Source organism: Palaemon carinicauda, chromosome 21 (assembly GCF_036898095.1).
Source record: "Palaemon carinicauda isolate YSFRI2023 chromosome 21, ASM3689809v2, whole genome shotgun sequence".
In the NCBI taxonomy this organism is placed as follows: Eukaryota; Metazoa; Arthropoda; class Malacostraca; order Decapoda; family Palaemonidae; genus Palaemon; species Palaemon carinicauda.
In genome coordinates this window covers 100,057,065-100,072,064 of record NC_090745.1, presented here as the reverse complement: position 1 = coordinate 100,072,064, position 15,000 = coordinate 100,057,065, and the positions used below count along the sequence as shown (strand labels likewise).

The following is a 15,000-nucleotide window of genomic DNA, read 5'->3' as shown; positions in this document are numbered from 1 at the left end:
GCGACTTGGTGATACTAAGCTACAGAATACTGTCAGAAATTAAAGAACAGGCTACATGTAATATAAAAAAATCTCAATTGGCAGAGAGTTTTTACTTACCTATCTGCACGGCAGAAAGCAACACCAGAACTATGGCATTCAGTTTTTTCTTATGGAACGGGAACCTGTTGGAAGGGTATTATGAATTAATTAAACTGAAATAAATCCATAATCAATAATATGATCGTTGTAAACAACCCCCGCCTTCATTCCACTTTTTAATACAAAAAACCTCACGTATTTAAAAGGGGTTCCTTCAAAAATCCCAATACAGTATCTTCACTTTCCACTTAATGTGTTGTCATTTTTGCCACCTCAAATCTTTATGCAACATAAATACCATCGATAATTTGTTTTCACCTGAATGCTTGTTTCATAATTATCACAATTAATCTTACAAATTACTTGAAAAAGAATAATTTATTGGATGAAACCAAATAAGTATACTGTATACTTGCATATGGAAATACACGCTTCCTCTTACACTTGTTATCTACGCGCACTAATTCACTAACATATGAACTGCATGTTGTGTCGTTTGCCTCCAGGACACAATGTATGAAGCCACAGTACTTACATTTTGTTTACTGTAGATGTAGGTCTGTTCTAACTCTATACTTTAAGTCAACGTTATGAGAGTTCACTTGTTATCAGCAAATCAACTCAGTGTTCTTTGTGGTAGAGCCCATTCTCTTATCAGTCAGTGATAACATTAGTCTGGTTACTTTCACGATCAATGTAATCAACAGGCGATACGAAAACATTCCTCATCGTTCTGCAACACAAATAACAGAAAGTTTGTTCGAAGAATTATCAGCATAAGGTTTAGAATTTTCGTCTTTCGTTACTTTTTATTAAAGAGAGGTTTAACCCCACAAATTAAGCCTAAGTTAAGAGAAGGTAGAAAAATCTTAAGCTTTGATTTTATGTTAGATTTTCTTCAATTGCAATTTGGTGCCGGTAAGTGAATTGCTTCTAGACAAATCTATTTCATTTACATCAAATTTAAATGGCGTAAAGCTTTTAATCAAATTTTAATCAAACCTTTGTTCTTTAGTCTTGGGTAGTGCCATAGCCTGTGTACCATGGCCTTCCACCGTCTTGGATTAGAGTTCTCTTGTTTGAGGGTACATTTGAGGACACTATTCTATCTTATTTCCCTTCCTCTTGTTTTTTTTTTAAGTTTTTATAGTTTATATATGAAAGATTTATTTTAATGTTGTTAATGTTCTTAATATATTTTAATTGTTCATTGCTTCTTTTGCAGTTTATTAATTATTTTTCTCACTGGGCTATTTTTCCTGATGGAGACCTTGGGCTTATAGCATCCTGCTTTTCCAACTGGGCTTGTAGCTCAGCTAATAATAATAATAATAATAATAATAATAATAATAATAATAATAATAATATGACTGCTCTCGGTTCATTCTTATTTAAATATTGTATCAATGATCTTTATTAGTCTTAGACTTATTTCAAAGAACTGTTACTGTGAAGTTCTATTTTTCTATCAGAATTTAGATTTCACGCAGCCCTCGGAAGAGTGCCAGGGAATCTACCGCCTTCTGGAGAGGGTCAGGGAGTCTCTACACTGTTTGCAGCCATCCGCTTAAGGAAATGGATTTTGAAAAGCCTTCTGCAGAGCACTAGGTACTGCCCTAGACAGAGAGCCTTCATTTTAATAATTCTACTGTGCATTCCTAAAACAGGTCCCATTCTAGCTATATTCTACTGTATATTGTTAAGATAATCTCATGCTTATTTTCATGATCTCACTAATCTAAAAATTGATTAATTATAGCAAACTATATTAGTTATACTCCTAATCATATACATATATATATATATATATATATATATATATATATATATATATATATATATATATATGAAATGTAATAAATCTTTACTGCATAGTCTCTTCAGGTCTCCATGTATTGTTAGAATGGCAGATTTTTGTCTGATGTTTTCTTTTGATTTCTAATCACGTTAGTGATACAAACCCTATTAATTCTAATCCCTAAATCGATATAAGATTATACGATTTTGCAGCATACTTTCTGTTGTGGGGATCAAGTGATTAATGCAATCAGAACAATGGCTCTGGTGTGCTTACCTGCGATGATAAGGTGTTGTTAGGGATATGTATTCTTTGTGGGATAAAGGAAGATTTCTATTGTAATTGCAAACTCTTTTTATTTGCAGAATACTACACGATATCTATTTGACTATCTGCTGCCGACTACGTCACGTAAACAATAGAATAAATACAAAAGCATAAGCGATCGAACGTAAACAAAAGCGAATCAGTATAAACGTAGAAAAGACTCCATTCTCATTACTGGATCTAAACTATTATAGTTGTACTCTTCTAGGCGTAGTTTATACAAAAGCTAATACTGAGGTATACATGTAACTACTTTACTCATTTACATAATAAAATTCATACAAAATCGTAGAGGACGATAGCCTACGTGCACTGTTAAAAACTTACATTAAAAACGGTAAATGTCTGGCAATATTTATTCCAGGGTTTTTACCGTTTTAAAACCGGATATATTGACGTAATGGGGTGATATTACGGTCACCAACCCGTAAAAGATAATAATAAAGTCAGGTAGAATTATGGTCGCCTGTATTTTACTGATATACGGCTGAGAACAGTATATTATTACGGAGAATTTCCGATTAAAAGCAGAATATTAATAGAAGTATCTAAAGTCTGTAGGTCAGAAATAAACAAAAATAAGAGTCATATACTAATATATGATATGAAACTAAAATTGGAAGAGACAGAGGGTATACAAGTAACAAAAAGCATTAAATATTTAGGAATAGTGATGAAGTGAAAAGGAAATATGTTTAAGAAACAAAAGAAGAAACTGATGGATAAAGCAGAAAATCTCGAGAATTTAACTTATACCATGGAAATTGTATGGATCGGGTAGTAATGAATATCACGGAAAATGAAATAAAAAGACTACAACAAATAGAAAATGAAGTAGGCAGAAAAAAATGAGGAGCATCACCATACGAAGCAGTAGTTACTCTTCGGGGGAGAGATGGAAATGTCAGAAATGAAGAATAGGATAGCACGAGGAAGGAATAGATATGTTGAAGAAAATTTTGGAAGAAATTAAAGAGAAGGAAAGTAATATACGGATGAAAGAGATAAGAAATGGATGATGGATACAGATATGAACGATAGAACCTTCAAATGAATGGGAAGGGAAGTGATCAAGATCAAGATTAGGGAAGGAAATAGTAAAAATGGAAGGAAGAGAGAGAGAGAGAGAGAGAGAGAGAGAGAGAGAGAGAGAGAGAGAGAGAGAGAGAGAGAGAGAGAGAGAGAGAGAGAGAGAGAGAGAGAAAGTAGTTTAGGCGTATATGCACAAGAAAAAAGTCAAGTAAAGAAGAAATGTTTTTTAATAACAAACCAGACTCAGTTATTATGTGCAGAGCTAGCAATAACTGTTTAAGATTAAATGATAGTAAAAGACACGAAGGAGCAAGTGTAGAGTGTAAGCTGTACGGAGCTAGAAAGAAGACCTCGCCCATGTCTTACTTTACTATCAAGACCTCAGCGAAGAGAGAAGAAAAACAAAAGAATTGCAGCAGCCATAAGAGGAGGAAAAGAAGTAAACAATAGGTAATATTTTATTTAACGTAGAAGGGATAGAAACAAATTATTGCCCTCTATTTCAAGATTAAAAAAATGGCATTTTCGAAGATAATCAATCCATTATGTCTAAATGGAATTAACAGATTATTTATCCATTTTGTTTACTTCTATCTGTTGGACAATAAATTGTTATGAAAATTCTAAGTCTTATTTCATAAGAAAATTTCCTTGAAGTTCGTTTTTACGTTATTTAACACCTTGAATATGGAAAATGATAAATGACTAAATGAATAAAAACTCTTAGAGGCATCAAGTCTCGAGCAAACTAGATATATAAGATTTAATTTAAACCTTATAGTGTTGAAGTCTACTTCCATGTCTATTTCATTTCTCATTTTCGTTTTGAAGCCCAATGCTTAAACACTTAAAGAGAAAATCTAATTTGTCATAAGATGAGTAGTGGATATTAGAAAATTTTCGTTTAAAAGCACAATGCTTAAACACTTAAAGAGAAAATCTAATTCGTCTTAAGTTGAGAAGAGGATATTAGTAAAACTTGCGTTTTGAAGTACAATGCTTAAACATATAAAGAAAAAATTTAATTTGTCTTAAGTTGAGAAGAGGATATTAGTAAAACTTGCGTTTTGAAGTACAATGCTTAAACATATAAAGAAAAAATTTAATTTGTCTTAAGTTGAGAAGAGGATATTAGTAAAACTTGCGTTTTGAAGTACAATGCTTAAACATATAAAGAAAAAATTTAATTTGTCTTAAGTTGAGAAGAGGATATTAGTAAAACTTGCGTTTTGAAGTACAATGCTTAAACATATAAAGAAAAAATTTAATTTGTCTTAAGTTAAGATGTGGATATTAGAATATTTGCGTTTTGAAGCATAATGTCTAAGCATTAAAAAAGATTCTGTTGGTATTGTTGTTCTGTCCACGTTTTTTCCCTTTTAATCCAATCCGAATTCTATTAAATACAATCTTGACGTAACTGAATTTCTAGTTATTTTTACTCTTTTCTTTTTAATGAGCTTCCACCAAGACCATCAACCAATTACTGATGGACGTAACATCTAATAATCAGTTTATATAATTGAAATAATGGTAAATGGACTTCGAGCATGAGTATGTGTAGTGAAAAAAAAAATCTTTATTCAAGTCTTCATTTATGCATTAGATTAATAGAAAGTTATTGCTAAAGAAATTGGGACACTTTCATATGAAATATTCATTTTCAATAATCAACTCATGAAAATGTGAAGGAGATGATGAATGGAGAATTATTGATTTAAAAGCTCAAGATAGAGACGACTGGCGCAATCTAACTAAGGCCCTTTTCGTCAATAGCGTGGGAGGAGATAATGATGATGATGATGATGATGATGATGATGATGATGATGACGATGATGATGATCATGACGATGATGATGAGTTAATTAAATTTTCATTTGCTAAGGGAAAAAAAATTCAAACTTCGAACAGTAGCTGTAGGGAAAATATTTATTCAAGTCTTCAGTCATGCATTTAATTATTACAAAGAGTTACTACTAAGGAAATTATAACATTTCCCTAGACAATGGTCCTTTTTAATCATTTATTCGTGAAAAAATATCATCTCAGCTGATAAATTGATTAATTTCACATTTGCTAAGGAACAAATATGAATCACTTTGTCGTTGTGACAAGTAGAAACTTTTTTTTTTTTTTTTTTTTTTTTAAGGTGTCCTTCAGGAGAATAACATCGACGCAGGATTAGTCACAGGAGATCCTACTGAAAGAACAACACCCGGAAAAGAACTGCAAACAGGAGAGGAGCTGACAGCGCCTTCAAGCAGGAATTGTTGCAGAGTTCAGCCTTGCAATAGCAAGTGATAAGAGATCCAGAGTCATCTGCTATCGTGTTACAACCCTCGTCGTGGTCGTTGGAATCGCTGCAACTGTAGACGATCAGTCTCTGGTCGACTGTGATCAGAAATGAAATGATCATTAAATTATTATACTCAATTTTTCTTAATGAGGCGCATTTGCACTGACTCGCAGCGGTACCCTTTTAGCTCGGAAAAGTTTCCTACTATCTGATTGGTTAGAATGATCTTGTCCAACCAATCAGCGATCAGGAAACTTTTCCGAGATAAAAGGGCACCCCAGCGAGTCGGTGCAAATCTGCATCACTAAAAAGAATTGACTATAGGTTTTGGAATTTGGAGGAAAATCATTCATTTCTCTCTGATGCTTAGTCAACTGAAACGAATTTAACTTTATTCAGATGATTTATCCGCGTGAAATCATATTGAAATTTGTCACTAGATTATGAGGATAATTCAGTGGATATTCCTCTAAACTTAATTTAGTTGAAAACGTAAACAGAAAATCAAACTGAATTAGGTGTGGAAGAATAAATTAGATATGATCATATATATTATATCTATAAAAGATAAAACTAAGTCACTTACATATTTCAATAAACATTCAACAGCATTTACATCAATGTCAATACGAGACTTTTTTTCTATTTTCCATTCGAAAAATGTTACATTAAGCTAGAAACCTAAACATTTACAGAACATGAAATATAGATAATAGTAAATTATTCTGAACATGAATCTACACATTCAACATGATAGCAACATGCAATCGTATATTTGTATCACCACAATCCAAGCTTAACATGCTCTTGATCCCATTTTTAAATGATTAACGGGAATTATTGCAACAGACGTATATTTTGTTTAAAGGAGAATTGATTGTGACTGATGTACAAACATAAAGTATTTGTAGTTTTCAAGGAATGTCAAAGTTGTAGAATATTCTTTTGATTCGAATTGCCTCATTTCGTACAGAATAAGTTCTTGAAAGGTGCATTATTCTCTAATGATAACACTTAGCAACGTATGATATTTAAAACATAATTAAAGATGGGGGTCTCTACTCCCCTTTTAGAGAGACTTACTAAATCTTTCAATGTGTCGTATGATGAATCTCCAACAAGTCATTTGGAGAATCTGATCATGATTTTGACTTGATTAAGGATGCCTAGATGGCACCACTGCTATGTATGTGACATACTGAATCTGGTAATATTTGAACTCGTACACCATCGTGGCGTCTATCCATAACTACTATTTAATGATGAATGCACAGACTAAAGCTATTCAAGACTTGAATTTTAAGAACACGTACTTTCAAACCTAAGAGAGTCTGCATTTTCCAGTTGTAAATAAAAATAGTGCAAATTCAACTTTGATAGTCTGGAAAACTCAAACAGTATCACCGGCCGAACACAGCTGGGATATTTACAGAGGTTAATCAATTATGAAATCCCAAAGCAACATGTCATCATATTAAGGAACTGATTATAAGCTTACTGTAACGAAAGTCCATCTTCATGCAAGTATTGACCAAACTGTCGCAAGTATCTGGCGTGGTTGCTCCTTGAATTCCCTTGTAGCATTTGAAGCATTGGCCTGGAGATGAAGAAGCATTCGTTAATTATGAAGCAAGTTAAAAGGACTAACTCTCTGAATGCTAACATTATAAGTATGATTAAATAATATGCATATCTTCAGCATCCGTATTTTTACTTGCATTTGTTTTCGCGAATGCTATCTTTCTTAAGTTATATACTATTCAAACTCGTTCATTTAGAGGAAGTCAAAAATCGTCACAGAGCAGATATTCATGTTTGAATAAAATTGATATCAAGCTGAAAAAAAAGATGATTGAAATTGGAGGAACATAGTGATTTAATAAGCAAACAAGCGATTTATAGATTAGAATAAGAATGATAGTTAAATGACTATGCATTAGAAAAGGAAAATGATCGTTTATATATCCTAAAGAAAACACACATGCAAACACAAGGCTGGGGAATTTCATATTACAGAACAAAAGTTGCAGCACAACATAACATTCATTGGTTTTAAGGTAAAGATCCGGTTATTTGCCGGTGGTGTCTTGAGTGACCCTCGACCACAGATAGTAATATTGATAGCCTTATCAATTGAAAAAAACTATATGAAAGAATGCTACGTTGAATGTATCTAGGTAGGGTTGTCAACATAAGTCCTTTGCAGAAAAAGAAGTTTTACCATTGGTAAAGGCACAAATTAGTACCACTGATTTTCATTTGATAACCTGATCCTTTATCTTTTTGTATAAGGGTTGCCAACATAACCCATCTTAAGAATCTAATAATGAATCTAACTCGATCGAGAATATCTAGATGGCAGCACTGCAAGGTATGCCAAGCTGTACATGGGTGGGGAACTGACAGCTGAGTAACTAGATATTAAGTGGGATGTTACCACAAGAGTAATTTTAAAGTAAATATCCTGTCTTATGATAGTACAATGTCAAATAGATGATGATATTTAGCAAGCTTACATAAAGATATTGCTCTCATAGCTTTATGGTGGTACTCAAAGAAATCGGTGTTTTTTTTCAGCTGAAATTTACCTATAGAAACTGCATTTTGAATTATACTCACGTATTCAGTACCTCCAAATAATGCTTTTTCAAACTTTTTCTTACAGAAACAGTTGATTAAAATACTTATTCAGCTTCAGATAAGTTAATATTTTGGTTCCAGAACTTGAAGGAAATCTTTTTCCAACGAAATTATGAAAGTTTAAGCAGTGATGTAAAAGATATATTTTCCAATCAAATTAAAAGAATAAATTTTTAATAGGATATTATCAAATTAAATCTTATTGAACCGTGATCCAATATGAATTGGGTGACTTCAGAAGGTGAAGAAAATACTTTTTCCATGGAATGGTTTGACTTCAACATTTATAAAAAATAGTTTTGCACATAAATTGTGTGACTTCAGCAGGCAAAGGAAATACTTCTCCCATTAAAATTGTTTGACATCAACAGTTAAAATAAATAGTTTTCCAAATAAATGTTTTTCCAATCAAAATGTGTGATTTCAACACTAAAAGGAAATGTTTTGATTAAACTCTATAAATCTAGCAATTAAAGGGAATGTTTTTTTTCAGTAGACTGTGTGACTCCAACAGTTAAAGAGGAAACTGAAGACTTTCTTATTTCATGAGTCTTTTAACAGTGACGATTTAACACTATATGAACAGTACGCGATATGAAACGTTAAATACTCTGAACGAATAAGGTAAAACGACAGTGGAGGTCCTGTAGAGAGTGGGGTTCCCTTGCTGTATGGGACCGGAAAGGCAGCCATCAAAGTAAAGTAAAGTAAGTAAAGGAATTGATTTTTCAATGGAATTGTATAACTCTTGAAGTTGAAGTAGATTCCCAACTGTCATCGATGAGTTGTGAGTGAAATTAAACCATCCTTTTTGAATCAACTATAATTTTCATTTGCTCGACTATTTCTTTACCAAAGTTTTCAAGGACCGTTAATTGAACTATCTTTCAATTGCTTGTCTATTCAAATATGACACATCGGTTTTATTCTGAAAATCTCGTGGGGAAACCAGTGAAATTTTACCAGTGGAATTTTTTGTTTGAAATTCTAAATTAGATTTATAGATTGACATCTTTAAATGTACTTCATTTATCATTTTCCAAATTTCTTTTTCTTTGATGTCGGTGAATGAAGCTGATTCCGTTCTGATACAGATAACAGTATTCCAAACATGCATACATTATTATTATTATCATTATTATTATTATTATTATTATTATTATTAGCTAAGCTACAACCCTAGTCGAAAAAGAAAAGTGCCATAAACCCAAGGGCTCCAACAGAGGAAATAGAACAGTGAGGAAAGGAACTAAGGAAACAGCTAGAATAGTGTGCCTGAGTATACCTTCAAGCAAGAAAACTCTAACCCAACACAATGGAAGACCATGATAAAGGAGTTATGCATTTATTCCTATCACAGATTTCATTTTCATCATACATACATATACCAAGGCACTTCCCCCAATTTTGGGGGGTAGCCGACATCAACAAATAAAACAAAACAAAAAGGGGACCTCTACTCTCTACGTTCCTCCAGCCTAACAAGGGACTCAACCGAGTTATTTTCATAATCAATATTAAAACTGTCATGAAATTTCCGTTCCTTGCACCGAGATCAGAGTAGAAAAGGAAATGCCTTACTGGTGATACCGTATCTGATTAGGTTATTGAAGTAGGTTTTATCCAGTGATAAAAAAAAGAACTTGACAGATGAATACTGGGTATATTGATGTTAGAGTTTTTCTTTTTTTTTTTTTCTTTGCAGGTCTGTTTATCTTTTGGAGGATATTTCATCACGTAGGTGTCATTGTCCTTTTATAGGACATCATTACAATGGTGACTCTTTACTTTTGAGTTGCTGTTTGTTCACCCTTACATTATTATTATTATTATTATTATTATTATTATTATTATTATTATTATCTTCACTATTATTATTATTATTATTATTATTATTATTATTATTATTATTATTATTATTATTATCATTAGTTAAGCCACAAGCCTAGTTGGAAAAGCAGGATGCTATAAGCCCAAGGACTCCAACAGGGAAAAATAGCTCTGTGCCGCAAGGAAATAAGAAAATAAATAAACTGCAACAGAAGTAATGAAAAAATAAAATAACATATTTTAAGAACAGTAACAACATTAAAATAGAGGTTTCTTGAATTAACTATAAAGAAGACTTTTGCCAGCCTGTTAAACATAAAAACCTTCACGGCAAGTTTGAACTATTGAAATTCCACCGAATCAAGCACCGAATTCTTTTAATCATTGTAAGAGATTACGTTGTACCAACCGTGTGTCACACGGTCGTACATAGTAACGACATTTAATTTTGTGTATATATTAAGCTTGTATCTTCGCTCTCCCCTTGCACTGACAAGAACCTGAAATAACATGTATGTTTTTCCTCATCGTTAACTGTTAACCAGTGCGGTGTCGTTTGAACAGGAAATATCCTGTTGCATTGAGTTTTTGTATATAAAGGCGAGTGTTCTATAATAAAGTTACTCAGTTGCTTTCGTTCTGTCTTTGAGTCACAACCTTCTCTCGGTTCGTCACATTAAATGTCGTTACTATGTACGATCATGTGACACACGGTTGGTACAACGTTTATTTCTCGACTTTGGAGTCCTCGAGGTTGAATTGGTCTTGGTAGACGTTCATCATGAAACGATTCCAAGCGGAAACAAACTTTCAACCAACATTCCTTATTGTTTGACCGAGTTTGTCAGATCAAGATTGTTAAAAAAAAACAGTAATTTCAATCGTAAATTCTCCGTAAAAATATACTGTTCTCAGCCGTATTTCAATAAAATACAAGCGACCGCAATTTTTACCTTACTTTATTTTTATCCTTTACGGGTTGGTGACGACCGTAATATCACTCCTCTACGTCAACATATCCGTTTTTAAAATGGTAAACGCCTGGCAACATTTATTCCAGGATTTTTAGTGCTTTTAGGGCAAATTTTCAAGTGTAAGGATGAGAGCTATCACATGATAACGGTTTCTTTCTTTACTCGTAATGTTCTTTCTCTTCTTGAAAAAGTTTTCCTAGTTTTTGTAGGCTCCTTTCTTTGGAAAGTGTTCTTGGTCTCCCAAATTGAAAAAAATCTTAGTTAGTTGTTCGATTCAGCTTCAGGAATAGCATAAAGATGTCCTTAGCTACACCTGATTTTAAGTTATCACTACTTAGAAGAACTATTACACCGTTCAAAATTTGTCGTTAAAAACTTAAAATCATGGGATAAATGTTGCCAGGTATTTACAGTTTTAAAAGGGTATATATTCACGTTAAGGAGTGATATTACTGTTACCATCCCGTAAAAGATGATAAAAAAGTAGGGTAAAAATTACGGTCGCTTGTATATTACTGAAATATGGCTGAGAACAGTATATTTTTACGTAAAATTTCCGATTAATATTACGCTTTTTTTTTTAAAGAGTGTAGAATAACTTCGAATTGTATAATGTACCCAACAATTTATTCATATGTTTACTCTTTGGGACCTACTTTCAACGTAACCAAATGAACATAGAAAATCTTATAATTACTCAAACTTCCATACAGTTCTCCTCTTTCAGACAAAAACAAAGAGGAATTATAGTAAGGCTAAAAGTTTATCCCGTATGACTGGCCATGTATCGGTTAACTTTCAAATCTTTATGACAGGCATTTCTTATATATTTTCCTTCACGTCCCCATTCGTTTCTTTTAAAACGATAGTTCGAGACTATCTTGAATCATGTTTAAAGAATTTTTTATTTTTTTAATTCAGTTAGCTCATGTCTATTTTTCATTGCTAAGTGACATATTCTACTTTCTCTTTTCGTGCAGGAATTGTTCCGCCATTAGAATTTGAATAGATACACTCGGTGTAGTGCATTTACCAACTTTTCAAAAATGTTAAACCTCCGTAGAATTATATAAACCTGTTTCAAAGCAATTGGCTTTTCAATCATATAAACATATTGTTGCTCTTCTTAAGATATTTTATCATTCCTTGTTTCCTTTCCTCACTGAGCTATTTTCCCTGTTGGAGCCCCTGGGCTCATAGCATCCTGCTTTTCCAACTAGGGTTGTAGCTTAGCAAGTAATGATAATAATAATAATAATAATAATAATGATAATAATAATAATAATAATAATAATAATAATAATAATAATAATAAAAAAAAAAGTAAAAGCAAAGTAAGATTAGTTAGCCAATTAAAGAAAACAAATTAGTAATAAATTAATTAGATCGATTAAAGCAATTATCTTGTCTTCTACAACTTCAAATTTTCACCTCTAAGTTGGAATGAGGGTTTGAGCATTATACACAAATTATACTATATTTTCCAAACTCCCTTTTTCTCTTTTTTAAGTACAAACCTTATTGAGACGGGGCAACCATACACCCTTTTCTTGTCCAGACCAGAAGAAAATCAATAGCCTGGGAGTAGATAAAATAGATTCATTAAACTACTATCCCAATTGACTATCTCAGTCAATTATTTCTCAAATTTGTTATACATTCATTCTTCAAGATAGTAGCTCACTTATCTCGAGTATTTTGTTTTCAAGGTATCTCTTCTTGGTTTATGACTTATCACCCAAATATCCATCTTTCAAAAACAGGAAGCATATTTTTTTTTTTTAGATACTGTACATCAGTTCATGAATTCTTATTTTGATTACCCATAGTTTATTGGGCTCAAAATTGCATTTATGTACTGAAGATGAGAGTTTTAAATGCATTCTATCTAATATCAAAATAGGTGATAGTGCAACTTATGTAGAGCAATACATACAAGCACACTTTTATATGTATGTATCTATGCATACACGCAAACACACACACACGCATATATGTATATATATATATATATATATATATATATATGTATGTATGTACTGAATATATATATATATATATATATAAATATATATATATATATATATATATATATATATATATATATATATGTGTGTGTGTGTGTGTGTGTCTGTGTATGTGTGTGTATACATTATATATTACACCTTCCATATATATATATATATATATATACGTATCTATCTATCTATCTATCAATCTATATATATATATATATATATATATATATATATATATATATATATATATATATATATATATATATATATATATATCTTTATATATACATAGATATATGTGTGGGTTTGTGTTCATTATGCTTGAGCTATGGTAGAATCTGCAGACATTTATTTTAGATGTAAAAAGGACAAATTCTATTACTCTGGAAATTCAATAACCGATGCATTTAATTCCATATAAAACTAGTTTATATCGTTATATACATATACACAAGCACACAAGCCTATCTGTACACATATGTGTATTTTCATGAACGTGTTCAGTAATTGGTTTTTGCCCTCAATGTATATTTGCAGTTTTGTTATATGCGTCCTTAAGGTGTTCTGAGTATATGCATTGTACCAATCATGTGTCACACGATCGTAAATAGTTCATTTTGTGTATATATTATGCTTGTATCTTAGCTCTTCCCTCGCACTAAAAAGAACCAGAATAAACATGTCTGCTTTTCTCCTCTGTAACAGTGTCTGTTTTTTAACATGAAATTTCTTGTTGCTTTGAGCTTTTGTATATAAAGGAGAGTGTTCTATAATAAATTCACTCAGTTGCTTTCATACTGTCTTTGAGTCACAACCTTCTCTCGGCCCGTCACAGCATGAAAGGTTATGAAGTATGTAGGTAATTAGAGATACAGTACAAATTAGAGGGTAGAGCGCAGACCTCCATCACGGCAGCTTATTTCTCGACCTTCTGCTCGACTTTCACCTTTGACCTTAACATGTATCAATTGAACCAAGCTTGAAGTCTCTGTGACAACGATGTCCAAACTTATGACTGATGACGTGAATTTAACATTTTACTCAACCATGACCTTGACCTCTGACCTCCCAAAATTTAATGATTTCCAACTCTTTACATAACAGTAGTCCTTGTGAGTTCCATTATTCTACAATTAAAATTGTCGATCAGGAAACTGTCCACAAACAAACACACACAAACACACAAACAGGCGGTAAAATATAACCTCCTTCCAAGTTCGTTGGCGAAGGTAATTAGATTACAAGAAAGATTGACATAACTTTGAAGAATACTCACCGCTGTTAACAAGGGCCAATGTTAATACGATAACGGCAACAGTTTTCATCCTTGATAAGGAGCACCTGCCGAGTATAGGACAAATTTACTGTTTGAAAGGATTTGATTAATGTTATACACTGAAATATTAATTTAACTGCTTCATATCCTGCAATTAGATAAAATGCTTTAAAACATACACAAAGTTAACTGTTAATATATAACTCATAAAACAAATAATTTCATGTTGCAGTGTAACATGTAGCAACTCATAGATGTTAGCATTGCGCAGTAAAAAAGGCTTTCTCCTCGCAAGTATAGAAATGTAGGAATATTGCGGTTTTCCTTTTTACACTACTGAACAATATCATCAAACTACTTTTATTACTTAATCAATGCTACTACAATTTAATCATATGCAAATTTGGTCACACAGTTATTGTCCTCTACATGAGTGAGTTGCCAGATAGCTCTTTAGAGTGGTGTTACTATTTCTTCACACGAAAGCAGCTCGTCCACTTATTCTCAAGGACATGTGCTTGTTTAGGCCACTACACAACCGATAACTAATCATCCCTTGATTCTCTCCAACTGACCTTTGGAGCATTTTGAATGCTGATTTCATTACTTTGTGATATTCAAAATCTCAGAAATATTTTGAGTGCTTCAAGGAGACTTATCGTTTACGTTCGAGTCATTTTTATTATTGTTATTTCTATCACCATCATTATGATTTCGATGCAATCAAG

The 15,000-nt window shown here is 32.2% G+C and overlaps 2 protein-coding genes across 3 annotated transcripts in view; both read right to left on the bottom strand.

Annotated features, from left to right (window-relative positions):
- The window catches only part of LOC137615357 (uncharacterized), a 4,757-nt gene extending 4,046 nt beyond the window's left edge, over positions 1-711 (bottom strand). The window contains exons 1-2 of one of the 2 annotated variants that reach the window (XR_011039227.1): positions 524-670; positions 100-164 (exon numbers count right to left, since the gene is read on the bottom strand). Coding sequence is in view for 1 of the 2 variants with exons in the window: in XM_068345171.1 (XP_068201272.1) it covers positions 100-164; positions 617-618 (67 nt within the window). In the remaining variant the exon portion in view is untranslated. Of the gene's footprint in view, positions 1-99; positions 165-523 lie in introns of both variants that reach the window. The other variant, XM_068345171.1, reaches the window with a different exon arrangement.
- Positions 712-5,149: 4,438 nt separating this feature from the next.
- LOC137615353 (uncharacterized) overlaps positions 5,150-15,000 on the bottom strand; it is a 13,085-nt gene continuing 3,234 nt past the window's right edge. The window contains exons 2-4 of the mRNA XM_068345168.1: positions 14,273-14,337; positions 7,033-7,131; positions 5,150-5,629 (exon numbers count right to left, since the gene is read on the bottom strand). Of these exons, the coding sequence (XP_068201269.1) occupies positions 5,436-5,629; positions 7,033-7,131; positions 14,273-14,337 (358 nt within the window). The 3' untranslated portion in view covers positions 5,150-5,435. The remainder of the gene's footprint in view (positions 5,630-7,032; positions 7,132-14,272; positions 14,338-15,000) is intronic.